The sequence below is a fragment of the Camarhynchus parvulus genome, chromosome 19 (assembly GCF_901933205.1).
Source record: "Camarhynchus parvulus chromosome 19, STF_HiC, whole genome shotgun sequence".
Lineage (NCBI taxonomy): Eukaryota > Metazoa > Chordata > Aves > Passeriformes > Thraupidae > Camarhynchus > Camarhynchus parvulus.
Genome location: NC_044589.1, coordinates 8,209,228 through 8,235,886, shown reverse-complemented (window position 1 = coordinate 8,235,886; position 26,659 = coordinate 8,209,228). Strand labels below are relative to the sequence as shown.

General features: G+C 49.9%; 2 protein-coding genes across 3 annotated transcripts in view; both read right to left on the bottom strand.

Moving 5' to 3' along the window:
- RPH3AL (rabphilin 3A like (without C2 domains)) overlaps positions 1-12,460 on the bottom strand; it is a 39,462-nt gene extending 27,002 nt beyond the window's left edge. Inside the window, exons 1-4 of one of the 2 annotated variants that reach the window (XM_030962925.1) lie at positions 12,389-12,460; positions 4,776-4,892; positions 2,849-2,992; positions 765-894 (exon numbers count right to left, since the gene is read on the bottom strand). In XM_030962925.1, coding sequence (XP_030818785.1) covers positions 765-894; positions 2,849-2,992; positions 4,776-4,852 — 351 coding nt within the window. In that variant the 5' untranslated portion in view covers positions 4,853-4,892; positions 12,389-12,460. Of the gene's footprint in view, positions 1-764; positions 895-2,848; positions 2,993-4,775; positions 4,893-12,123; positions 12,224-12,388 lie in introns of those variants that run through there. The other variant, XM_030962926.1, reaches the window with a different exon arrangement.
- Positions 12,461-19,704: 7,244 nt separating this feature from the next.
- Positions 19,705-26,158, bottom strand: RFLNB (refilin B). Its single transcript, XM_030962893.1, has 3 exons — positions 25,898-26,158; positions 24,454-24,563; positions 19,705-22,429 (listed from the first exon to the last, which is right to left on the bottom strand). Exons 1-3 carry the CDS (start codon positions 26,099-26,101, stop codon positions 22,099-22,101), a joined length of 645 nt encoding a protein of 214 aa, XP_030818753.1. The 5' UTR covers positions 26,102-26,158; the 3' UTR covers positions 19,705-22,098.
- Between the last annotated feature and the right edge of the window lie 501 nt (positions 26,159-26,659).

Sequence of the window (26,659 nt, the reverse complement as noted above, 5' to 3'; positions counted from 1 at the left end):
GGGTCCTCCTGGAAGGTCTCAGGGCAGACCTTGCAGTGAGGGCCAGCAAATCTGTTGTGAGAATCTGTTGTGAGCTGTCTCTGGTGGCTGCACATTCCTGCCCCTTGTCCCACGCTGCAAACCCCACAAATCCCAGCTGGGAATTGCAGAGGGGGCTGGCAGAGCCCATCCCAGCTCTGAGGGCAGCTCAGGCACTTTGGATCCTGAGGAATCTCTTCCTATCACCAGGATCATGAGGAACCTCTTGCTATCACCAGGATCATGAGGAACCTCTTGCTATCACCAAGATCCTGAATCTCTAATTATCACCAGGATCCTGAGGAACCTCTTGTTTGTTGAACCTCCTCTTCACCAGGATCCTGAATCTCTTATTATCACCAGGATCCTGAGGAATCTCTTATTATCACCAGGATCCTGAATCTCTTGTTATCACCAGGATCCTGAATCTCTTGTTATCACCAGGACCCTGAGGAATCTCTTTCTATCACCAGGATCCTGAGGAATCTCCTGTTATCACCAGGATCCTGAGGAATCTCTTGCCATTATCAGGATCCTGAGGAATCTCTTATTATCACCAGGACCCTGAGGAATCTCTTGCTATCACCAGGATCCTCAATCTCTTGTTATCACCAGGCTGCCACAGCAAACTCGACGGTCTGACAGCACCAGTGACAATAAAATCAGCCTGCAGAGCTGTCCGAGGGCCTGGTGGCGTTTCCTGGAGAGTCCTGCTGCCAGGAACAGGCCTGTGTGAGCAAACCCACCTTTTTGCAGTCCCGGCAGAAGACAGAGGAGCTGCCCAGCAGCCCCAGCATCTCCCCACAGAGCAGGCACTGCGAGAGGCCGTTCCCCATGGCGTTCCTCCTCATGTTCTCCAGCCTCTCCACCAGGCGCCTGCGGGCAGGAGGCACAGCACGGTCACAGCACTGCAGGGAAAGCTCCAAGTCCATACCAACTCATTTTCTTTATTACTGACATTTGGCATGCTAAAAGGACATTTCAGAAAAGTTTGCCGTAGTTTAAAGTTATTATTTCTTGTGAGGAAATCTAAATTTGAATTAGTTGAACTAGTTGAAAAAAAATTACAGAAACACTTCTAATCTACAAAATAGCAGTAAAAATATTGCTACCTGAATGAAATTTTTTTGCATACCTTCCCCAAGGGGAGTCAATATGATCTATAGTATTCTACAGCACCCAAAGCTTGTATATGGGTCTTGAAATCTTATATTTCAATGTAGCTGGAGAAGATCTTTACACAATATACTTAAGTGGGGACATCAAAACAGCACATATCTACTTCTGTCTATGACTTGTGAATGTCTAAGTTTTATACATTGTCTTGCCCTCACACCAGGGCGAGTCAAAAAGCACTGGGAAAGGGGCAAAGGAGCTAAACCTGCCAAGCCCTCTCCATTTCCCATCTCCCTGAAGGCAGCACTGACTTGCCCACGTCCCATTAGAAGCAGGAAGGCCAGGCTAAAGGCCAAGGACCAAAATGAGCCAGACTGAAGCCATCAGACCAAAATGAGCCTGGCTGTGGCACAGGAATGGCAGTGACTGCTCCCTGCTCCCTCCCAGAGCCCATCTGGAAGACAAGAAGCACATATGCATGGACAATGTCTGCACCAGCAGGGCTGGGAGAGGGCAGGAAGGCGGGACAGGCAATTAGGATGCAGGGTGTGGGGAGCATGCAGAGCAAGGCTGCTCGGCCATGAGATCACTGCTTGGCAACCTCCAGGCCATCTGCTGAGGGGGACAGCAGCAGCCAGGCCGTTCATCAGCACCAGCAGCAGGAGGGAGTGATCCTGCCATCCATGAATCCCACTCTCATTAGTGCTAATGTCCCATCCACCAGGGCCCCTTGGAGAGCAAGGCAAGGGCTGTTTGAAAGAGGGGCTGCCGTGGTGGGGAGGTCAGGCTGCACAGCCAGAGAGAGCCATCATTAGTGGATTTATGATCCTCGACTTGGACTCCGGCACAAAAGAGCTCCTGGGAGTGAACAAAAGGCATTTCAGAGAATGCCTGACCACAGGAGCTGCAAGGGGAGCACTTGCTGCAGCTCCAGCAGCAAGCACACAGGAGCAGGCAGGCCCTCAGGGTCACTGGGATCTCCCATTTATCACAAAAACACACTGCCACTCTTCGTTAGCCCTCACTAACGAGCTCAGCACAGAGAAGCAGAGAAGCTCAGCCTGCTGGACTGGGGCTGGGAGTGCCTGGGATTTCTGTCTCATGAACACAAACACTGCTGGGAAATGCTGCAGGGCTGCCCAGCTCCCTGCCTCTGAAGGCAGGATGATCACACACAGAGCCCAGGCCAGACCTCCAGCAGGACTGACAGCAAATGGGAACCTGCAGCAGCAAAAGGATGCCTGCAAATTAAATAACTGAAGCTAGCAAACCCCATCCAGAGGGCTCAGCCAACTAGAACATAAACTCATTCTCTGCTCCAGGCAAAATCCCAGGGGCCTGGTGCGGACAAGGGACAACCTGATTGCACTGCTAGCAGTGATCCTGAGCCATCCATGCCCTGGGCACAGCCCAGCCTCTCCCAGAGCCCCTGCCTCACCCAGCACCACCTGCATTTCCCAGGGACTGTGTCAGGGCTGCACCCTCAGCAGCCCCCAAGGCTCAAAGCATGACAAGACTTCAGCGAGAAGGAAAACACGACGCCCTCCCCAGCAATCATCGCCTCCAAACAAGCAGCTTGGGAGGGGAAAATCACTGAGCTAAGGGACGCTGTGAGGGATGGAGGCTGAGCTCAGGCAGCTGGGAGAGCCACTCCTGCCTGGGCTGGCCGTTTCTGGGGAGGGAAGGAGGGAAGGGGGCAGGAACGGGGCCGTACCCGACGCGCTGCTGCTCCGCCACGTCCAGCTGCTCTGCCTTGCGGATGACTCCCAGGATGAGCTCAAGCTCCTGGGGGCTCAGAGCCTGCATCTTCCTCTGCTTCTCAGTCTGGAATGTGTGCACTGACCAGCCCGTCTGGAGCCTGTGGGAGGGGGTGGAGGGCAGCACTCAGCTGCAGAGGGAAGCACAAAGCCCCTGCCCTGCCCTGGAGGATGGTTGGGGTGGACGGAGAACAGAGAAATCTGGAGCCAGGTCATGGAAATTGGGGTTTATTGTAAAGGGTGTGGGTGCAGGGCACTGCTGGGAGCTGCCAGCTCAGAGCAGGCCCCAAAGATGGACAGAGAGGTAAAGAGAGAGTAGGCAAGAGCATGGTGAAGAGAAAATGAGAGAGCGAGGTTCCCCTTACAATACCATAAATCTTCTGTGCTGAATATTCTAATTCTCACTAGCCAATCTAATATAAGGTACAAATCCTATAGTATTTGCATACAGCCTATAAGAATCATTACATTACCATACTGTGTTATATTTTAAACCCTAAAACCTACTCTTTGGACCCCTTCTGCCAAGCCTAAAAACTACTCTTTGGAAACCCTAAAAACTCCTCTTTGGGCCCCTTCTGCCAAGCTAGTAGGGTCTGCTCTGCCCCTTGGACCTGTCTGCAAGCAGAGGGTATTGTTCCATCAAAAGGGGATGACCTTCAGCTACCACATCATTGATTTCCAGTTGCTCAGTAACTGAGGTATCTCAAAGCTTGCTTTCATTTCCATCTTGTTTCTATAATCTCAAAATCTTGTTTCTATATTTCCATCCGTTTCTATATTCTCAAAATCTTTTGCCAGGCAATCATATTTCTAAGGCTTTCCTGTTTCATCTTCCCCTGCCCTGCCCCACAGCCCAGGCACGCAGACCCACGGCCTAAATCCCAAAGCTCCTCTCACTGAGCACATTTCCACAGCAGCACTGAGTGCTGTGCTGCCTCTCCCTGCCCTCTGCCCTCCCTTTCTGCTCCTGTTTGTGTTTTTCTAAGCCCCTGTTCCTGTCTGTCCATAAAGCAGCAGCACCCTGTCCTGCGGATCCCCTCACAGGGATGGCTGCTGGTGCCAGGCACCACAAATGCCAAGAGCAAACTCCCAAACACAGCAATCACCTCCTCCCTGCAGGATCCCACATCCCCAGTGCCCTCAGTTCAAGCACACAAACCTCTGGGCACGCCTAGAAACACAAATTTTGGCACCATCCTCCCTTGGTCTGGCCCAGGTTCACACGAGGACTCCAGCAAAGCCCCTGTGCCTCACATGCAGCAGCTGATGCTTCTCCTTGGCTCACTTGGCAACAGGCAGGAGCTTTCACAGCTCAATTAATTAATTACCATTCAGGAGGGGTTTGGAGGTCACTGGATACACTTATGGCTGCAAGGAGGATGCACTGCTGGGCACCACTGCCTTGCTGAGGCTTTCTGCAGGCTGGGGAGGTGGCAGTGGGGTGCTCAGCCAGGCAGCCCCCTCAGACCATGGGGTGTTCCCCTATTTTCTAACACTCTGCAGCAGCAGCTGAGCCCAGGGGTTCAGGAAAAGGCAGAGGTGGCACAGTCCCAGCTGCCAGGGAATGAAAACACCCAAGAAAAATGCACTTCTAGAGCTTGACTCATCCCCATCCTTTTAGTCCTTAGGTTGTGCAGTAATTTTAACTTTGGGGGAAAACGAGAACTAATGACAAGTTCCTAAAACAAAAGGGTGCTGGCAGCTGGGGGATGCCATCAATTTTATTTAGGATGCTCCAGCCCTTCCTTTCACCCAGGGAAGAGCTGTGGGATGGACTCCCAGGGGTGCAGGATGAGGCCAAGAGCCCAGAGACACCAGGAAAGCTGTGAGGGCAGAGCTGAGGGGGAAAAGGAAAAGGGAAAAGGGAAAAGGGAAACTCACTTGGCTCTCAGGGCCAGCTGCCGGTCATTGGGGCAAACCCAGGGGCCCGAACCACTGCCAAAAATCATGTCAGCCATGGCCCCAGCCTGGGCAGGGGTGGGGTGGCAGGAGTCACACCTGGAAGAAGCAAACAGAGCTGATCTGCCAGCACCACACACAGTGGGAACAGCCAGACTCTCACCCACAGACAGTGATAAAAACATCCCATCACCCTCATAAAACAGAAGCTAATAAATACTTTCAGATACCTTGAAGGCAAGGCTGGAAGTTTAGATTTTATGGTATACTCTGGAAAAGGAAAAAAAAAAAGCCAGACACTCTTTTGTCAGTCCTGATTTTTCATTTCAAACTAGAGAAAAGCCTTGTCTGTAAAAATAATCCCTGCCTCCCCACCTCCAGAGCCCCAGAGCTGCAGTTCTGACAGAGAAAGCCACTCCAAAGGACACAAAGAAGCTACAGTTGCCTTTTTTTAACCTCTTAATGGGGTAACAAACAAAAACCCACGCAACAATCAGCATGAATAGTGGCAACTCATTTCCTTCATTAAAACTGCCTCCATAATAGCCTGATATTTATAACTCCAGCCTACAACAGCAGCTTGTTTGCATCCTCTGATGCTCAAGACAGCACCTCTTGCAGCAGATCTCCTGCTGTGGCTCCTGTCCCTGGCATGGTCACATCAGTGCTCAGTGAAAATCCCTCTGAACTGATCAGGAAAGGCAGCAAGAACCAACTTCCAGATGCTCATGGGAGAAACATCCCCCAAAGAGACTCTGCAGCTGAGCAGTTCTGAGTCCTCCCAGTAGCTCAGATGAATGGAAAGCACCAAGGGACAGGCACAGCCAAAGGATTTCAATGGATGCTGAACTAGGCTTGATGTACTGAGCTTTTAACCAGCTGGATTTGCTCTCCAGCAGAGCGAGTGTCTCACAAGCCCTAATGCATAAATTCCCAGGTATTAATGCTTGTCCCCAGCACAGACACTTGCCAGCTTTGAAACCACACCTGCTGGGCAGAGATAAGGTGTTTAATGCTGGCTGGCAAGCAGGAATCAGATCCAATGGCAGGCCAGGTGTATCACCTGCCAGCTGAGCTGGAGTTCCCAAGCAAACTCTGTTTTTTCCAGCCTCACTCCCCAGCGGTGCTGCAGCCACCCCTGCTATCTGCTGCTGCCACACTGAGCTCTGTGTGCTGTGCCAGGCACAGCCTGGTGGCCTTGGCCCCCTCACACAGAGCTTGAGCACATCAAACCCTCCCTGCTGTGCTGAGCTCACACATCCCCCAGCACAGAAACACCAGAGAACTGCCAGCTCCCTCCTGCCAAACCCCACCCCAGCCCCCAGAGCCAAAATGAAGCAGTTCCCTCCTCTCTGGACATCCCATTTTCTGGGCAGAGACCGAAAGTGCAGTGCTTGCAACAGGCAGGAGGGAAGAGGGGAAACTCCACAGAGATTTCTTTCAGTGCAAGGGGAAATGTGTGTAAAGAAAGGCGGAGGCTCAGCACAGTCTGAAGCATGGGGGAGATGGGAAAGCTGCAGGAAGCAGTGCTGAGGCAGGAAGGACAGACAGGAATGTCACACAGGATTTTTTAAATTAGTCAAAATGATGGCTTTTGAAAGAGAAAAAAACCTTGAACCCTGGCACTGCTCTCCCCACTCTGCTCTGTGCCACACACCGGGTTTGCATTTCCAACCAGCCCCAGAACACCTCCTGCTCTTTTAATCTTCCTGATAATCTCCAGCCAGGAGAGAACACCAAGAACACCTTCCCCACTCCCATCCCACAGTGCTCACACCCAGGAGAGCAATCAGGCATGAACAGCACAAGAACACAGAGGCTCCCACCCTCAGGCCTGAGTTAGAAGCAGAGAAAAGCTACAATTGCACACAGAATGGCTGACCTGGGATTTTCCAGAGATTTCCCAAGCCTGTGATGTGTGGTTACAGGATTATATGCATATGTAGCCCCCCACACAAGTGCATATATTAAATTACTCCTCAGCTGCACCACAAATTCCTCCCTCCCACTCGTGAGCACCTGAAGAACAGCACAGCCCACACTCTGTGTCCATGCAGGGTGTGGGTGCCTGGGGGGGTCTTTGGAATAAAATCTGGAGCTGGAGATGAACCCCAGAGCACAGCCAGGGCAGAGGAGTTGGCTTTGCCAGCAGCTCTCAGGGTGGGAAGCTGTGCTGGAAGCATCTGCCCCTCCTCAGCAGAGCTTTATCTGCTCCACCAGAGCTGGAGGCGAGTCAGAACAGAGCACACGAGCTGAGCATTTTTCTCAGGAGAGGCTTAAAGGCATTCTCCAGCCTCAGAGCACAGTGAGCTCTGCTCAGCCTGACTGAACAAAAACAAGCAATGTCATGGTCCTTTGCCTCTTGTTACTCAGCATAAGCTCCCTGTCCTCCCCCTTCCCTGAGCAGCATCTGCAAAGAGAGAAGGCAAACAAAACACAGCCTAAAGAGCCACCAGGTCCCAAAAGAGTCTTCAGAGAGATTATTCCCTGAAATATTTACAGGATGTGCCATCTCCTCTGATGGGAATTGCTGGTTTTCCACTTTTGCCTCTGGAAAAAGCCTGGTGGGGACACAGCTCGAGGAAGGAGACAGGAATGGGACTGCAGGGCATGGTCTGCTGGGGGAAAAGCAGGGCTGGAGGGAAAGAAGTGTCACTCATGGGTGTGGGAGTGATGCCAGAGGAGTGGAAGGCGTGGAGCATCTTCTCTCTTATCTCAGTACAGGACAAGAAGTGCAGGGAAATCAGAAACACCCAGATAGCAAAACCACGCCAGCCTGGAGAGTCGTTTCCCTGGGCTGTGGTGAAATATCCCCCTCCTGCAGTCTTGCATTTTCTCTCCAAAACACTCCAGTTAGCACCAAGCCATCCCCTCCCTGCCCTCCTCTTCTCTACTGGTGAGAGAGCAAGAGAAACCCAGAGCTCCTGGCCCTGCTCACAGGGTGACAGCAAAGCATGAGCCCTTTGTGGCACAGAAAAACCTCCCACTCCAGGCTTTGCTTCTCGCCTAAAATCAGAATTAAAAGGGGGAGCTCTTACCAATATTCTGTGACCTGCTTTAAAACCACTCCACCTGTTCATTCCTTTCCTGTGATGGAGGAAGTCATGTGAGACAAAACCTCATTAAATCTGGGTCCACCTGGCTGCCCTTGGCACAGCAGCGCCCTGCGGGGCTGCCCCTTCCTGCGGGGCATCCAGGAGGATGCAGAGCTGAGCACATCCCTGCCTGCAGCTCTGACGGGGCTCTGTCTCTGCTGCCACCATGATAAGAGTTGTACTCTGGCAACCAGAACTCAGAACATGATTTCAATCTGGGAGGGAGAAGCCTTCCAGTGAGGGAAGCAGTGGCAGGCAGACACAGCCCTTGGACATGATGCTCTTCAAAGAATTCCTGAGAAGGAATCCAGGTTTTTTCAGCAGAACATCAACATGAGCAGGATGAATTTTACCTCAATAACAGCACAGACACAGCAGGTCGTACCTGCCACCTCACCAGCTGCCAGAGCAGGTGCTTAAGGAAGAATATAACAGGAATATAACAGAATATAACAGCACAACACAGCAATCCTTCCCCAGAACACCCTCCCAGCCTCCAGGGATCCCTGGATCATGCCCTGCCTGACCCAGCCTGCAGCTCTATTTAACACCCTCAGCATTTCCCTGTCCCAAATTTACCACCCTGCTTTTCCAGCATCAAGTCCCTTCCCCACTCTTCCACCTCAGACATCTTGACTTCACCAAAGTTAAAACTCAAGGGTTTTACTGACATTCATGGCACAAAAACCTCCTCATGCAAACAGCAAAAAATTCCTACACAGGCCCAAGAGAAGGCCTCGAGTCAGCTTCCATTTGCCTGCCTATTTCAGCTGAGCAGCTCGTGTCTAGATTAATTTGTTTTCATAGCAAATTAATTAGACGACTTTTTTTTTTAATATTTCATTTTACAAAAATCAAAATGAAGCAGTTGGCCGGAGCCAAGCTCCCAATTCCCAAGCTGTGTAATTACCTCACCTGCTCCCAGGGCATCACCTCCCCCAGGATTCCCAGGTTTTCCCTCCAAGAAATCAGTGTTGTGAAAAATGCTTATTACTTGTGTTAAAATTTCAGAAGTATATATAATATATACACATAGTATATGTGTATACTATATACTATATTATACTTTACTATATTTTTATGTATTTTTATAGTATATTTTATATATTTCTATATTTTTATAGTATATGTATATACTATATATTATATTTTACTATATTTTAATGTATTTTTATATTATATTATAGTATATTTATGGTATATTTTATATATTACTATATTTTTATAGTATATGTATATACTATATACTTTTATACTATAGTATAAAAATAGTAATAAAAATTAGAGCAATAAGAATTTGGACAATCAGAGTCAGGACAATAAAGGACAATAAAAAAGTAAAGAAGTATGAATGATGTTTTCTTCAAAAAAGCATGTCTGCTAACACAGAATTAACTTTTAAAAGTAATAGTTTGTTGTATATTCATATATTTCACACATGATGTAAACATTCTTTTTAAACTAAGGAGTTTTTTGTTTATTGTCAACTTCCCCCCCTTCATCTTGTAAATTATGATTTGGCTCTCTCTGAAAGGAGGTAGGAGTTTGGTTCTTCTCAATAAGGAAGTAATAATTTTTCTCATTGGGATTTTAGTATCTTCTTGTTGTTATCTCTGTATGAAGAATTTCTTGATTACCTTATCCATTCCTTGAGCTAGTTAGAAAAGTATCTTACATCTCACAGTTTCTATTTTACTATGATGTTAATTATAACATGTTATTATGTTATGTTTAATTTTATAGCCTAAAACTAAATTTAACACACTACTTAAAAGGATTAACACAGCATAACTTTCTAACACAACCTATATAATATTCATGTTAATATTTGCAAAAAGCCAATCACACAATGCACATTTTTCACAGTGAAATCACCTCCTGCTCTGCAGCCAGACCCCATTATCCCAGGGAAACCTTGGCAACCCAGGAGTGTTTGCTGGTGTTGCCATGACACAAATGAGGGGCAGGGGTTGATAAGGTTAACCCAGCCCACCAGCAGGAATTATTGCTGCAGCCACCGCTCTTCCCCTTGCTTTAAAGGCCCCCAGCTGTATTTCAGAGCTGGTTTGAAGTGCCAGGAGACCCCTCGGGGCTGTAGGAAATGCAAAGTTGGCTTGGGAGCCAGAGCAAGGCTGAATCAGGGTTTTTGAGAAGTTTTTCTCACACCTGAAGCACTTTGAGCTGCTCATTCACACCCACATCCAGCAGTTCCACAGCTCCTTCATCAGGAGCCTGCTGTGGGCACCAATAAAATGCTGGAAAATGATTTTATAAGGGCTAAGCAGAGCCAGGAGATCCCCAGCAGCTCTCTCAGGCAGAGACACACCTGGGCATGGCTGAGGAGCAGTGTTTTGGCATTCCTTACAAACCCCAGCAGCAGATGCAGAGCCAGGAGACACAGAGAATCCAACAGGATCAGAGCTGACAAAGGGAATGCAATGGGATCAGAGCTGACTTGCAGCTTGGGCCAAAACACTGTCCAAATAAACACCACTAAGCTTTGCCAAGCTTGGAGAGAACAACTTAAGGACCCAATCAGACAGACTTTCCCCATGAAATCTCCATCTAAGCAGCATCAGTGCCAGCAAAATGGGGACAACCTCATTCAGATCCTCATTCTGGCTGGCCCAGCCCAAATCAAGCACCAGCTGAGAGGTGTCCTCGTGGTGAAAGGCCAAGCTGGTAAAGAAGTGGGTGAGGATGAGGTTTGGGGGGGAAAACCAAGAAGTTTCCTCTCCACTACAGCTGCTTCCCAATCCCAGCAGCAGCAACAAGAAGCCAAACTGCTTTTAAGATGCAGCTTATAAAGAGTTTTTAAAATACAATGCCCTGGAGGTCCATGCCAGTCCTGTGAGTGGGAAGATAAAATCAGCTGGACAGGAAAGCTGACATCCAGCACGAAATATTCCTTATTAACGAGAGGCACTTGGTAGTGTGGCTACCTGAGATACGGTGAGCTTAAAAAACAAAACAAAACAAAACAAAAAAGCAAACAGGTTTTGCCAAAGCAAAGCAGCCTCCAGGTGCCCCAGCACCCCCTGATGCTGGGGAGGAAAGCCAGCACTGTTCCACCTGCCAAGGTGTATCTTTATTTATCAGACTTTGGACCCATTTCCTCCTGATCCCCAGCCAGGCAGGTGCCTTATGCAGAGTGAATAATTCATGAAGACAGCAGGCTCTTTCTGACTCGCGTTCGGGGCAGGTTGATCTGGCATGGGAGAAGCAAATTAGCATCTAAATGGCCAATTAGAGAAACTCATTTCACTATTCTGATATGCTAAAAAGCTCCGGCTGGAGGCTGGCAGTGTGGCACCTCCCAGCCTCCAGAGAAGCATCAGGTTTCTTAGAAAGAATGGGACAGAGGGAAGCGCTGAGCACAGGCCAGCTTTGTCCAGGAATCCCGTGCAGAAGAGGAGCCTCATTCATGCCAGGCTGTTCCACGGGTAAACTCCAGTGAACCAGGAAAAGAACAGCTCCTGGCCGTGGAGAAACTCTGCTGAGCAGCCAGGCCTTCCCAAAAACTCCCTGTCCTCCGAGCCACAGGCCTGCTGGCACATCTGGGGGATGGAAAAGCTTTTCTCGGCATCGTTAAGGTATAAAACTGGTTTTAGGCACCTTTTAAACAGAACCACAAACGAGGCCACTGCGAGGCTTTTATCACCCTGACATCGTTGCTATGAGCAGAAAGCAAGCTGTGGACTTTGACCAGGTGCTGGAGAGCACCTGAGCCAACCTGCAGCACCCCAAAAACCCCGAGGGTGGGCACAGCACGTCGCTGTCACCTGCACATCCAACCTTAATAACCCTCTCCACCCCATCCTATTCCCAGTTCTATCTAACAATCTCAAGAACGCCCCTAACACCATCACAAGCACAGTCAGAACTTCCTTCCTAATCAGCTTAATCCCCATAACAACCCACATTTACTCAGGAACAGTAAGCCTAACTTCCTTCTGAGAATGAAAATTCATTACAAACTTCAAAATTCCCATCACCTTAAAAACAGACTTCTACTCACTCACCTTCTTCCCCATCGCACTATTGGTGTGGTATCACCAAAAACCCAGGACAATGCACCCTCCCAGCTCCCCAAAGCAGGACGTGGGGGTGACTTTTCCACACATCGCTTTCACCTTTCCCTCGTTTCCCTGCACACCTTTACCACTCACAGTTAATTCCCTTCAGAGCCCGAATTCCCACCCAAATTCCCAGAAGGGCCGGGGGTGGGAAGGCACCTGCGGAGCTCCTCCAGCCCAGCCGCAGGTCAGGCTCGCAGGACACATCCCGGCCATCTCCCAGCTGCTCCCGGAGCCTTTCAGGGACCTCTGCCCGGGCTCTGAGCCCCTCCAGGCTGTTCCCCTTCCCAGAACCCACAAACCCCGGGCACGCCGCTTTTCCTCCCGGTGCCGGGCGCTGGATCCCGGCTCAAACTCCGCCCAAACCGAGCCGAGTTAAGCCGAGCCGAGTTAAGCCGGGCTGAGCCGCTCCCCCCGCACCCACCTGCGCTCCGGCCTCGCTCGCGGTCGCTCCCGGAGCCGCTGCCCCGGCGGGACGAGGCGGAAACGGAGCCGCACCTGCGCCCGCCCCCGCCCGCCCCGCGCGTCCCCTGCTGGTGTCCGGAGCGGCCACCGAGCGGCCCCGAGCGGCCTGGGCTCCGCCACATGTGCTGGGAGAGGCTGGAGGGATGTGGGTACAGCCAGATGTGGATAGGGAGGGTCTGGAGGGGATGTGGGTACAGCCAGATGTGCTAGGAGAGGCTGGAGGGGATGTGGGTACTGCCAGATGCGGATAGGGAGGATCTGGAGGGGATGTGGGCACGCCAGATGTGGATAGGGAGGATCTGGAGGGGATGTGGGCACAGCCAGATGTGCTAGGAGAGGCTGGAGGGGATGTGGGTACTGCCAGATGCGGATAGGGAGGATCTGGAGGGGATGTGGGCACTGCCAGATGTGCCCCAGGACCTGTGTGAGGCTCCAGGCGTTGCCAAATGTTCACCAGGAGCAGAAGAGGGCTGTGGGCACAGCCAGATGTGAACCAGGTTAGGCTAAGGGGGATGTGGGCACAGCCAGATGTGCCCCAAAACATTTTCTGGGCTGTGGGCACTGCCAGATGTGCATCCCAAAACAGAGCAAGAGCCCGCAGGAAAAATACACCCAACCATAAACAAGGAAAGGTGGTACCAAAACAAACCCTGAAAAAGACCAAACAAAAAGTTTCCCCAAACAATTACAACCAAAAACCCCACCCAAAACAGAAACAAAACAAACAGAACTACCCAACCAAACAAACCACAAACCCACACAGACAGAACAAACCCTCCAACAACCAGAAAAAGAAGAAGAAAATAAAAACAACAAAAACCAAACCAACCCAAAATCCACACAAGAAACAAACAAACAAAAACCCAACCCCAATAAAAAAGGAATTTTTCAGGGGTTAAAAATATGTTCACACCAAGAACAAAGCAAGGGCACCTGCCCCAGGCCTGGGACAAGCACAGGGGGCTCAGACCTTTTAAAACTGAAGGACCCAAACCTCCTGAGCAATCCCAATTACAGACATTTGCTGGTAATAGCAGCAAAATTTGGGTTTGTGAAGGGACAGCCTGAGATCCTGCGGTGAGTCAGCAGCAAATCACAGGAACACAATTATTCCTTTGCACCAGAACACAGGAATTTGGGCTCCTTGCTGTCTAAATGTCCAATTGATGCTGTGAGTAAATTTGCCATGTGACAGGAAAGGATGGGGGGGAATGAGAGAAGGAAAAGAGAAAGAAAGGGAAAATAAATTGTGTTTCTACTGCCCTTTCAGAGCTGGCTCTTGAGAGATCTGGAGCCTCTGCAAACCCTTTCACCTCCACACATCCACCAGGGTCAGCTCAGGGACCCTCAGCCACCTTGCCCCTGGATCAAGCTCAAGTAGAAGCAGATATTTTTCTTTTTGGCTCAGGCAACTGTTGAAAAATACATCAGAGGGAGCATTTTGCATGAACACAGAGCCTTCAGCTCCGTGGAAGAAAACACTTGAGGATGACATTTCTCACCAGGGTAGTTCTTCCACACAGTCAATAATATAAATAAATTAAACACACGGTTCAGCCAACTTCAGGAAGAAGATAAATTACCTTATTTAACCAGCTGTGCTGGCAGGGAAATGACACACATCTCAGAGCCTGCATCCATCCTGCTGTTGAATTTTCCTTGTCAGGATCCCCACAGTTGCTCCAGAGTGTGCAAGGCTGGGCCTTGGCAGCTGGGTGCCACAGAGAATAAATATGATGTTACATTAAAAAATTTTTAAAGGCTAAATACAAGGTTTTATCTTTGATAGCACGGAGTCAATTTTTAATACACTCGTTTCTCAGAAGCCAGGCACTTCCAGTTCCACCCAGAGAACCCTTCAAAGTCTCTCTTTTATCTGTGATGGGTTTTGCTGAATTATTCACCAGATCACAGCTGCCAGAGATTTTAAATATCCCCGTGACAAGGACAATGAGGGATAACAACCTCCTCCTGCAGGCTCCCCAGTGCTGCTGGCAGTGGCACCATTCCCTCAGCTGATCCCTCCTCCTCTCTTGTGTCACCTCAGGCTGGGATGCTCCTCAAGGAATGGCAAAGAAGGAGCAGCTTTTTGGAGAGGTTAAACTTGGTCCTGCAGAGGAACCACAGGTGTTTAAAAGCAGCTTTATGGTACAGCAGAATGGTCCAAGCTGGGAGAATCCTGGAGTGCTCCAGGATTCCCAGTTTGGACACTGGGCTGGGGAACACCAGGAGGTCAGACTGGTTGGGTCCTTATTTCTGAGCAGCAATTTCCCAGGAAAACAGGAGCAAGGAGCTGTCTGGCACTGCTTCCCCTTCTGCCTGACTGCCCCAGCTCAGCTCAGTTGCTTCACAATTCACAGCAAGAAGTCCAGGGCTTTTCTCCAAGCTGTTGCTCTGATTGCAACCCTCTGAATCAATTTGTGTTCGTCCCTCTAATTACCTGTCCTTAATAAAATGTCAATGATTCTGTCCCTAATCTGAACCAAAAAGGTCTTGGTTTACAGAGCACACCTGCTCAAGGGTGTACAAGACAAAGCAAATGCTGGAAGAATACTGATGCTTCACAGCAAAATCTGCTTATTTTTTAACCTGTTTTAAAGAAAAATTCCCAATTCTGATCCACATTTTGCTTGCATGGGCAAGGCTCAGGTCTGATTCTCCTTTCCTTGTTCACATTGAGCCTGCAGCTCCCACAAGGTCGTTTCACAAGCCTTTCTTGTTAGCCCATGTGTAAGTCCATACACAACTTCTGTGCCTCTGTGGCACAGGAAAATGATGCACATTTGGGAACAAACTGGGAAATTTAGACAAATTTCTCAGTGTAGTTGTGTCCAAAAGGGCACCAGGGTTTGTCTGGGGATGAAGCCCTCTCAGGATAACCCAATCTGCTGCCAGGGGCACCCCAGCTCCCAGCCCCTGCAGCAGCAGCAGGGGCAGATCAGCCAGGAGAAAGCTGCTCCTACCTGTCCTGGCATTCCAGGGAAAAGCTGTCAGAAGATGATTTTCTCTACAGGCAGCTCAGGCCAGCAGCTCCCACTGGGCTCTAATTTTGGCTGGCGAGTCAGGTTTTATCATAATAAAATTTACAACCACCACTGCTTGTCATTAGCAACAAGTAATCCCCTTCCAAAAATACCACACTGGTATGGATGAATTATTTACACCCCATCACTGCTGCTGCCGTTTTCCTTCTCTTCTGCCCTGTGTCACTGTCCCTTTTATCCACAGGCAGCTTTGGGGACCTTCTGGCTGCTGTCCAGCATCAGCACTGGGCATGAGAGCATCAGTGGGAGCAGGAGCCTGATGCCACCTCCTGTCCCAGTGCCACATCCCAACAGAGCAGGAGAAAAGAGGAAGGGAGGAGGAGGAAAAAGCACCCAAAAAGGATTAAACCGTGTGTTCCTCCCAGGCAGAGGATCTGTAAGAGGAGCATGGCTTCAGCAGCTGTTCCTGGAGTTGTGAGGAACGATTTTCACCTCTGGAGTTTTCCAGGGTCTCACAGCTCTTCCCACCAACCCCCAGCAGCAAGGGCAGGGCTGCACCAGCCCCAAAAACCTCAGAGAGATGCTGCTGCCTCAGAAACTGAGCTTCCACTACTCTGGTGGGAGTAAAGGTGGAGAGGGAGGGAAAGGAAAAGACAAAGTGGGCAAGAGGAAGGGAAACACGGAGAGGAAGGAAGGGAAAGACGAGTTTCCATCAGCTCCTTGATTTACAGGGCTGAGGTGTGTGAAGAGATGGGGCTTTGGTGCTTCTCCTGCAAATCCTGCAGCACCTCGGGGCTGGGACAAGGACAGGGGACAGGGGACAAGGGACAGAGGACAAGGGACAGGGGACAGGCACAGCCCAGCACCTGCTTATGGAAAGGGATGGGGTGATTTGGGGTTTGGTGCTTCCCCTGCCAATCCTGCAGCACCTCGGGGCTGGGACAAGGACAAGGGACAGGGGACAGGCACAGCCCAGCACCTGCTCACGCAGGGGACAAGGGCAGGGAGCTGTTCCTGGCGACAAAGAGGCGAGTCCAGGCTTGTCCCTGTGTCACCCTGCCCTGGAGAGCTGCCGGGAGGGAGGGAAGGCGCTGGCATGGAGGGGAGAAAGCTGCAGGGACAAGGTGAGGAGGAGGAGGAGGGGAAGGGCTGAGGGGAGATGGGGGGAAGGCTTGGAGGGGAGGAAGGTGCAGAGGGGTCACAGACAGGAGGGGCTGCTGAATTTCCTTTCCCTGCTCCTTCCAGGCCATTCCAGGGCTGTTGGGCAGCAGAGGGATGCGGGCAGGAGGAAGAGGAGGGACCCGGGACCCTCTCCAGCAGCTGGCACGAAGCCACCAGGGAGGAAGAAGCCACCACGCAGGAGTGCCACCAGTGCCACCACCGCCAGCACCAGGGCAGGTGAGAAAAACCAGCTTTTCCCAGGAAACCACCGATGGTGATTTAAAACCTTGCCCTGTCCCCTGTTTATACACAGATTTTCCTCTCTAGCCACAAATTGATCCCAGAGATGGAGCACATGATGTAACTACACCGAATAAGCAGTAGGAGGCAGAAGGCACCTGCCAGGGAGTTGAGAATTCCATAAACTGCCCGGGATTTGGGATGCTGTTAATATTTAGGGGATATTTAAATATTCACCCTTGCACTGGGTTACAGCACTGATCCATCAGTGGGGGTGAGTTGTTGGTGAAACTACAGAAAAAGAAAGATAATTCACAAAAATTTTCTGTGTAAAGGAATAATTCCATTCATTTCCACTATGTTAGTACAAAAAGTGCCTGAACGTTTCCAGAAATTGTAGTATTAAAAAAATAAAATCATATGGCTCGCTGTATTAATGGATAGCAGCTTAAAAAAAAATCCCCAACAACTCAGAAGCAATTTCCTGCTAAAACTGAGTCAGGCAAACACAGTGAACTTGATGCCAGTGCAGAAGTGCTATTAATGCATTAACAGCTTCAATAAATACATTTTACAGGTGTGACAATCCCTATGCTGGCCAATCGGAAAAATATCTATTTCCTACTTAAAAATAAGATTTTTGGCCCATTGCTATTTTTCCTGTAGATTTGAGGTTTTATTAAGGCACAGCAAGCCATTGCCTCATTTTATTTTGGTTTTATGAAATAATCAGGAAAGCCTGAGAGGCAACACTTGCCTTTTTTGCTAACAGCATTTATCATTCCAACAGCAGAACAGCAGCACAAAAGCAGAAAGCAGCGGGCCCATTCCCCTCCAGCACTTCAAATCCCAACTCCTGGGAGGAACCCTGACTCAGCCCAAAGCACTGCACAGGGGAATCAGGAAGATGCAAAAATAAACAAGGCTGTAGCATCAGCTGGCAGCATTTTGGGTTCTGCTGGGGCAGGGGAAGGTCTCTGTGCTCAGCTGAGCGAAAGCCTCCGCTGGGATGGGGTTCTGGAGGATCCCCAGGCAGAGAGGGAAAGGATGTGTGTTTATAGGGTGAACAGGAGGAAAAGGTATGAATTGTATATCCAGGAGCACTTCCCAGCTGCCAGGAATTCCCCACCCCTCCATGGCAGCAGGTAAAGGAGATTCCTGCAGTAATTATTTGGAAGAGCAAAAATTGCTGTGCCCGAATGCTGATTGAGGAATTGCTGTGAACTGAATGCTGAAGGAGCCTCTGAGCTGCACCAGGGGTGTCACCCAAAATCCCAATAATTGCTGTATCCTAACAGTGGTTCCTCAATGTCTGTGTGGAGAAAAGGACATTTATATTTTAAAAAACAAACCAACCTGTTAAAATATGGCTGCAACTCGGACTGCATCAACAATTAGAGGTGTTCCTTTCCACACTGCGTTTGTGCTAATTATTGCTGTTGGTTTATTTACAAATAACACCGCTAAACTTTCCAGATATTCACGTTGTACATTGCAGATTTATCAGCAGATGAAGGACCAGACACCTTGTTTAGAGGCTGAAATTATTTCCAGGCACATGAACTTACCTTACTTGAAACTGAGCAAGCTGCAAAGTCAGGATGGGAATCCAGCCCTCACCTCCTGGCTTTTGATCCAATTATTAGGTTGAGTGTTTTATTTTGTAACAAAAATTCATTATCTCAGACCTTCAGATGTGACATTCTGGAGAAGCACAAGTGAAAGGGAAACAGCACATCCAGAACAACAGGGTTTCCGTGGAATGGTGGGGGCCTATTGGAAGCTCATTGGGCCAATATGAATTAAAAATCACATGGAACAGCCTTGTACTCCCCTACTTCAAATTTTTAGAGTAAAATAATGTTTATCATACAGAGTGTCATGACAATACTCAAGGAGAACAGCCCAGCCCTCACTGCAGGAAGTATTTGAAAGTTAGGTGACATCTGAAAGTCTCCCCAAACTCCCCTGAAAGACACTGTGCTGACTTCTCAAGTTTTTTCTTAATGGCTTTTTAAATCGACCCTTTTATACAGAATTGATGTTTATAAATGGCTTTTCTCCCGTTTAATACTTCAAAACTCCAGGATACCCAAAAGCTCTCAGAGCCTTTTGCTGGAAGCAGCAGCTTTGCAGCAGCTCCACGGCTCCCCAGACCCCAATAAAGTCATTACATGCAACTCTAGAGCTTCCACAAGCACATAACCAGATGAACAATAAAAAAGTAAGCAAAAAATCCCATTAGGAATTAATTAACTGATGTTCAATTACATCCATTCCTGCTCTGCCAGAGTCACTAACAAAATCAGCACGCCTGCAAAATGTGGAAAGGTTAAAAGAACAGATTAAGCATCCAGAAAACCACCAGAGCATTTCTCTCAACACAATAGCTTATAATCATCTCTTTTGGTTTTATAAAGTTTAATGCATAACATACTCTAATCTTATATTTATGCTATGTTTACTAATGCACCATTTGAGGATCTACATTTTAAAAATAAATTCCTGCCTGGTTAAATACATGTTATATTTGAAAGGGATTAGTTCTTCACTTGTAGGATATGCTGAAATTCATACCAGAAACTCTCTTTAAAAATAAAGCTGTACCATATGAACAACTCAAACACATCAAGGAGAGGATTTTCAGCTGTCTTTAAAGAACTTTTTCAATGTCTTACTAAACTGACAAATCCACAACATTTGGTGTTGGTTTGGTTTTTAATATAGACAATTTTATATAGGAAACACCCTCCTAGAATATGTAAACAAAAATAGAAAAGAAAGGAGGGGGCTGGGATTGGCAGGAAATATTATGTATTTATTTCTAAGTAACTAGCACAATAAACACTGAAAAGCTTTGAATGAGAAATAAAGAGACTTCCCTGCAGGATGGTTTTCAGATCATTTATTACCAATAAAGTAAAAGAGAAATTGAAAATCAGAAGGAGGGAGTGGGAAACATCACAGACACCAAAACACTTGCACAGAGCTAATCAGAGCTTTGCAAATGTTGGAACATAAATAATTTAAAAGGTATCTCTACCAATTAAAATATTCTTAAGAGGTACACAGTAAGTTTGCTTGCTTTATAAAAATCAGGTGCTTTATCCTAAAACCGGAGCGTGAGGGGCATTTTGTGGGTTATTTTGCTTCTAACTAGGAACAGCTAATGGCTACAACTTAAAACAACCTCCTCTTAGACATGTTCCAAGTGGATTCCTTGGGACAGCATTTGTGGGAGCAATCCAGGGTCCGTGTTCTCCCCGAATCCTGTGCCCAGCAGCAGCTGCTGCAGGGGCGAGCTGCGGGGAGTGAGGGATGGAGCAACCCACCGAGCAGAGTGTGAAACCCCACGGGCTGTGGGGTGAGCTGGGCCTTCTGTTACACCACCAGCACATCCTGGGGCACACTTAGGGCACAATTGCATCATCTGTTTAAGACACATCTCCCCACTCTTGCAGCCTGAGACCAAAGTGTTTAAGGGTGACACCGCGCTGCTCTGAACTCCGGAGCGCTGCCTGCCCGGCCGTGTCCTCTCTCATCCTGGGATTGTTTTGGGAGCTGCCTCTCTGAGGCAAATACCAAAGGTGAAGGATGTTCTTTTTTGAGCCAATAAATAAGTAAAAAAACCCCAACAACAACAATAAAAACACCCCCAAACCATACAAACTCAAGGTTTCCTTCCTGTTGCACTCCTCATCTCCTGACTCCTTTCAGTTCCCTGGGATTCACTTCCACACCATCCATCACACTTGCACAAACACACATTAAGCACAGCTCAAGAACAGCCTCCCGAGGCTGCCACTGACAAAACCCACCCCTGGGGCTGTGCACTGCCAAGTCCTCTTTAAAAGCTGCTCCAGGACTGGTGCTGCACACCCACACCTCGGGGGAGTTTTGGAACACATGGGTGTCCAGCTCAGACAGGTCTATCAGGTGTTTCTGAGAGACTACACCACACAAAAAAAACAGCACAACCCACACTCCCCAAAGCAGATGCTCTCCACACTATGCTCTGTCAACACAGGAAAAAAAAAATCTGGGAAAACAAGGAAACCTCTCTGTCTTATTTTCGTCAGGGCACACGATAAACGAACGCACGTAACAGCCAGACAGACTTTCATAGTATCTGAAGCTATTCCCTTTGGTCCCCAAACTCATCACACACTCAGGAGAGGTTTTTCAGCAGCCTGCAGACAGGCAGAGGCTGCCCCATCCCAGTGACATCCCCAATCCCCAGGACACAGATTTATGCCATGACAAGCTCAGCCGGGAAGCAGAGCTACAGCTGTGGATTTTGTTATGCACCACAAACCTGCCTGTCCCTTGCTACTTTTACCTCCTCCCAACCCCACCACAACAGTGTCTCACACCCAATCCAGCACCTCCTTGGCCATTCTGGGTCTCTCTGTCCAGCACTTTACCTGAATCTTGCTTTGGTTTACAGCTCCTTTAGTACACACAGCCTGTGTGGGCAAAAACAAAGGCACTTGTGGTTTTCTACCTCCACATCACCAAGATCCAACAACACAGAGATAATTTCTGGCCTGGTATTCTGTGTTACAAGCCCTGCTGCAGGCACAGAAACACTTGTGTGTCACACAGAACAAGGGTTCCTCATCACCCTAAGAACTGGAAGCACACGATCCTGTCTCTGCTGCCTGGAGCTGCAGAAGCAGTTCATCCCCACTCTGCTCAGAACTCCTCTTCTTCCCAATTTACACCTTCACACAAAATGTGAATGCCACATGTCAACATTTCTGTATGTGTTAAACGCAGAATTCTGGGGTTTTCTCTGATAGCCTTTCCCAGCAATTTCCAGGGGATGGTTCTTCTGGAGAAAACACGATCTAAACTGAAATGGCTGACAGCAATATGTGTAACTGCACGATGTGATGGATCCTCTGCAAGAGGGCAAACTGCCCTTACTTTTTGCACAGCACCAAAGCACCAAATGGATCTCCACCTACCAACCACTACCCCACACTCCTCCTTACCTGTCACCTGTTCCTCTGGGGGAAATCACTTCCCGTTGTTATTTTCACCTGATTACAGCGGGGAAGGGGAGGGAACTCGCGGCTTTCGGGAGGCGAAGAGCCAAGCTCCTCGCTAAGTTATTTTCCCCCAGAAAACCACGCTCGGGCCGCCGTGAGGCTTAAAAGCAGGAATTAAGAGCTGAGAGAGAGGGTCTGTGCCTGCTTTTAGCAAGTGGAGTCAGCACAGTACGTGAGGGGCGGATCGGAGCGAGAGGGGCGGCCGCCCTCAGCAGCCGTGCAGGCCGCGGTCAGCACCCGTCCAGGCCGCACTCGGCGCTGAGGCACTCCGAGGTCTCCAGCTCCACGCTGGAGAGGAACCTGCGCGTGGCCTTGCGGCAGTTGTAGTCCAGCGTGGTGGTGTAGACAGTCTTGGCGTGCTTGGGGTAGATGATGGTGGTGCTGGTGAAGCGGCGGGGCCTGTGGCGCGGCTCGAAGCGCACCTCGGCCTTGTAGCTGCGCCACGAGCAGTTGGGCACGCAGATGATGGTCTGGCTGCACGAGGCCACGCTCAGCCCCACGGGCATGTACACGTCGGCGATGAAGTGCTTCTCCGAGTCGTACCTCACCGAGGAGGTGTACCTGAAACAGGAAAGTGTTCATTTTAGAATAATCAGGCAGAATCACTGGGTTGGAAGAGATCTTCACGATCATCGAGTTCAACCCAGCTCCAACACCCCAGCTAAACCAAGTGCTACATCCAGTCTTGTTTTAAACACATCCAGGGATGGTGACTCCACCACCTCCCTGGGCAGAAAGGTGCTCCATGGGCACCTCATTCCAATATTTTTTCACCCTTTCTGTAAAAAGCTTGCTTCCTAATATCCAACTTGTATTTCCCTTGGCGCAGCTTGAGACTTTCTCCTCTGGTTCTGTCAGTGCTGCCTCAAGACAGACCAACTCCACATGACTTCAATCACTTTTCAGGGGGTTGTAAAGAGTGATAAGGTCATCCCTGAGTCTCCTTTTCTCCAGGCTGAACACCCCCAGCTCCCTCAGTTGTTCCTCACAGGGTTTGTGTTCCAAGCCCCTCACCAGCCTCGTTGCCTCCTCTGGACAATCAAGCATCTCAACGTTCTTCCTAAACTGAGGGGCCCAAAGAGTGATTACAGTGAGGAAGAAGTAATTCTAATATAACTACAGAGTTTTAACTACAGCAGTGCAATTGTAGCTGGTAGCTAGGAGAGCATTTCTGTTGGAGACAAGCTCCAGTCACAGAAACAACCTTTAAACATTGTTGACCTCATCCATAGAAATAACTCTGTGTAGTCTCAGGCCAGTGATTCTTTAAAGGACAAGGTTTCGTATTTGCATGAATGTGCTCTGGCATCAGCATGACTGATGTCCTGCAAAACGTGGGACATCTGAGGGGGATGAAGCAGGGCTGAGGATGGATTTGTGAACTCTGCTCACAGGTTTCTGGGGAAGAGGAGCTGTTGGGTACCGGGGTGGCTCCTCATCCCACCTCACACAGAACCATCTGCTGGTGTCTTACACATTTACAGGATGAGAAAAGAGCCTTATGTTAGCAGCATTCCCAGGATTATCACCGCCTAGCCCAGCTGCCAGCACTACCAAAACTTCCTCTCAGCCCTGAGCTCTGTGAATGTATAAACCTCCTGCAAACTCCCAAACCCAGAGGCCTTGATCCACATTTAGGCTTGGCACACAAACATCCCAACTCCTCTAGGCTGGGAAGCACACGTTATCTCCTCAGCTTTTCTCTGCCAGGAATCACCCAGGAGCGCTCTGCTATCACCCCTGGCACGGGGCGCTCTCTGAAGACAAACTCCTCAAGATTCAGCTGGCAGGAAAACACTCCAGTTTGCACACCCACACCCTCTGAGCCTGGGTTGCAAACGAAAATTTTAATCTCCCTCACACTGCGACAACTCTGCTGGCTTTTCCACTAACTAAGGAGTTAACTGCCTCCAATTCCAGCCACAGCACAGGCTCCTTCCCCACACCAGGACATAATTCTCCCTACCCTCCCCTGCACTAGGCTTCCATTTGATTTTATCAGCCTCCCTCTAATTGCGCAGTCATCAGCTGGGAGCCTTCTTTTCTCATTACTGCAAATCATGGTGTTCAAAGGAATAATTCACAGGCTGTGAAGTGATGCAGTGCATTAAAAAAAAAAAAGAATTATGCACTCCTCTGAATGTTAACATTTCTTTTAGTTCACACAACCAGCCACAGCTGTTAAGATAGAAAGTGCTTATTATAAAACCAGGAGGTTGAAAGAGCAAAATTTCTTTCCATTAATGAAAGATCTTTGAATGTCTTCCCTCATGATTATCTCCTGGTTAATCAGCTGAAGGGCAACATTTTGGAGCAGTGCAAGGAAGGAAAAGCAGGAGAGTAAAATGTAAGAAAGTCTTCCTGGAAAAATAACCAACAAAACAACCATATGGGTGGGATTAAAAGAGGCTGAACACTCCTTTAGCCTGTACAAATGTCCAGGTCCAGGAATGTACAGCTGCAGTGAACAATGGCTCTGCAAATAAATTAACCTGACTCACAGGCACTGATAAGGCCTAACTGCTCCTTTACAGGCTAACTCCTGTAACTCCTTCCAAACGAGATGACTGTAACACAATATTTACCTTATTTCCTTGGCTGGTAAAGGGTCAAACTCAACTCCTTCACCAAAGGATAAAGGACACAATCTTGGAGGGCAGCTGGAGAGAATGGGACTGGGGGAGAACACGGAACTCTGCAAAAGAAATGCAAAATGTTTTATGTTACCATACTGTGGCACCTTTTATGTTACAATGCAGAGCATTCTCAGGGAAACAGATTTATTTATCCCTTGGTATGGAGCTGTTGAGGTTCACATTTACATGCAGGAGGATCTGCTGCACCAAGATGTGCTACAGGTGCATCCCTTAGGCCTGACTCCACACTGGTCTAAAGCATCCTAGAGGTGGCCAGGAGCAGTTTTTGAAGATAAGGTCCTAACTTCAGCAGCTTAATTCAGAGGAGCCACTGGGAAATGAGAGAGGAATGCAACCCTCAGTGCAGTGTAGTCTGTTCCCTGCACGAACCCATGCTCAAGTTATAACCAACATTTTTTGGTGTCTGAGAGCTCTCTCCTTGCTGAATTCACCCCATACCCCCCACGGACAGACCACAGAGGAAATTACCACAGGGCACCTCGCCGTGAGCCACCTCCCTGCTCCACAGCTACGCCCTGGCTCCTGTTTGAAGGCATTAAATCCAACCTAATTCACACACCAAGCGTCGGGAAGGATTAACTCATTCCCGCCGAGCTGTGGGTGATTCATTGCCTGTCCCTGTGCTCCTCTCCTGACACCCAGCACCATGAGCTGACATCGAATCCCACAACCCGAGGAAACCAAAGCAGCCCTGAAGGGTGGAACCCAACCCGTGTGTGTTTCTGAAGCCACCTCTGCACGTGTGTTTGCTATCGAGGGGCTAGGGGGCTGTGAGCATCTTTCCCTCCTATGGCCTTTTCCAGTTTCACAGCAGCAACCCTGTAGAAAAAGGATTTTTCCCTCTAAATCTGCAGTTTCCAAAGTATTTGTACCAGCAGCTCAACATCCAAAAACTATTTGGTGAAAAACCAAATTAACTGAAACCGCAGTTTATGCACGATAAAGTTACTGCTCCGGGTCACTCCAGGAGCTCACTTTCCACAGGGATTTCCAAAGACGTGCTGCGATGCCAGGAGGGAGAGCAGCTTCCCTGCAGCCGGAGCTTCGTGAAAAGCCCCGACCACCCCGGTTCCCGGCGGGACCCTTCCCTCGCGGTGCAAACCCATTCCGGGACACCACAGCGGGCGGACGGCTCGGTTAAAACGGAGAAAAACAGCGGGACGTTCTTCCAACCCATTCCAGGGCGGCCAGACGCGGGTTCCTCCCTTCTTTCCCCGCGGGATGCGCGGAGCAGCGCGGGGAGCTCCGGAGGGCAGCGGCTCCGCCGGGACCCCGCACCTGCCGCGGCGGCACCGGGGGCACCGGGGATCGGGGCTGCCGGTCCCGGCGGCTGCGGAGGGTGCGGGCAGAGCGGGGAGGGGCCGGTACTCACCGCGGCGGAGGGCGCGGGCGGCTCGGGCTCCGGGAGCCCGTTGGCGGCGGCGCGGTCGGGGCTGCCCGAGGAGAGCAGCCAGGGCGGCGGGGCCGGGCCGGGGCTGGGCGGCAGCCCGGAGTCGGGGCTGTCGAGGCCGGAGTCGCCCCGCTTCCTCATGTCCGGGAGGTCGGGCACCTCCCGCAGGCTGAGCCGCCCCACCATGGCCGAGCCGCCGCCGCCTGCCCCGGCCCGGCCCCTGCCCGCGCTGCGCTCCCTGCGCCGGCTGCGCCCGGGCGGCGGCGGCGGGCGGGGCGGACCGGGCCGGGGAGGGGCCACACAGGGGCGGGGCGTGCCCGGCCCGCTCCCACCGGTGTCCCTGGGTCCCACCCGTGTCTCTGTGCCTTACCCGTGTCCCACCCGTGTCCCTGGGTTCCACCCGTGTCCCTGTATCCCACCAGTGTCCCCGTGTCCCACCAGTGTCCCCGTCTCAACTGCTGTCCCCATCTCACTGCTGTCCCCGTCCTCCCGGTGCTCGCCGTTTTCCCGCAGTCCCTGCCCTCCTGGTGGCCCCACTCCTGTCCCATCGCTCGGAATTTGCCACTGGAAGGTGGCGGTGGCAGAGTCACCGTCCCTGGGTAAAGACAGACCGGCCTCAGTGCTCTGGTGGGGTTGACAAGGTGGGGATGGGTCCCGGGTTGGACTCGATGATCTCGGAGCTCTTTTCCAACTTAAATGATTCTGGGATTCTGTGGAACCGTGCCCGATGGAAACTTCCCTCCA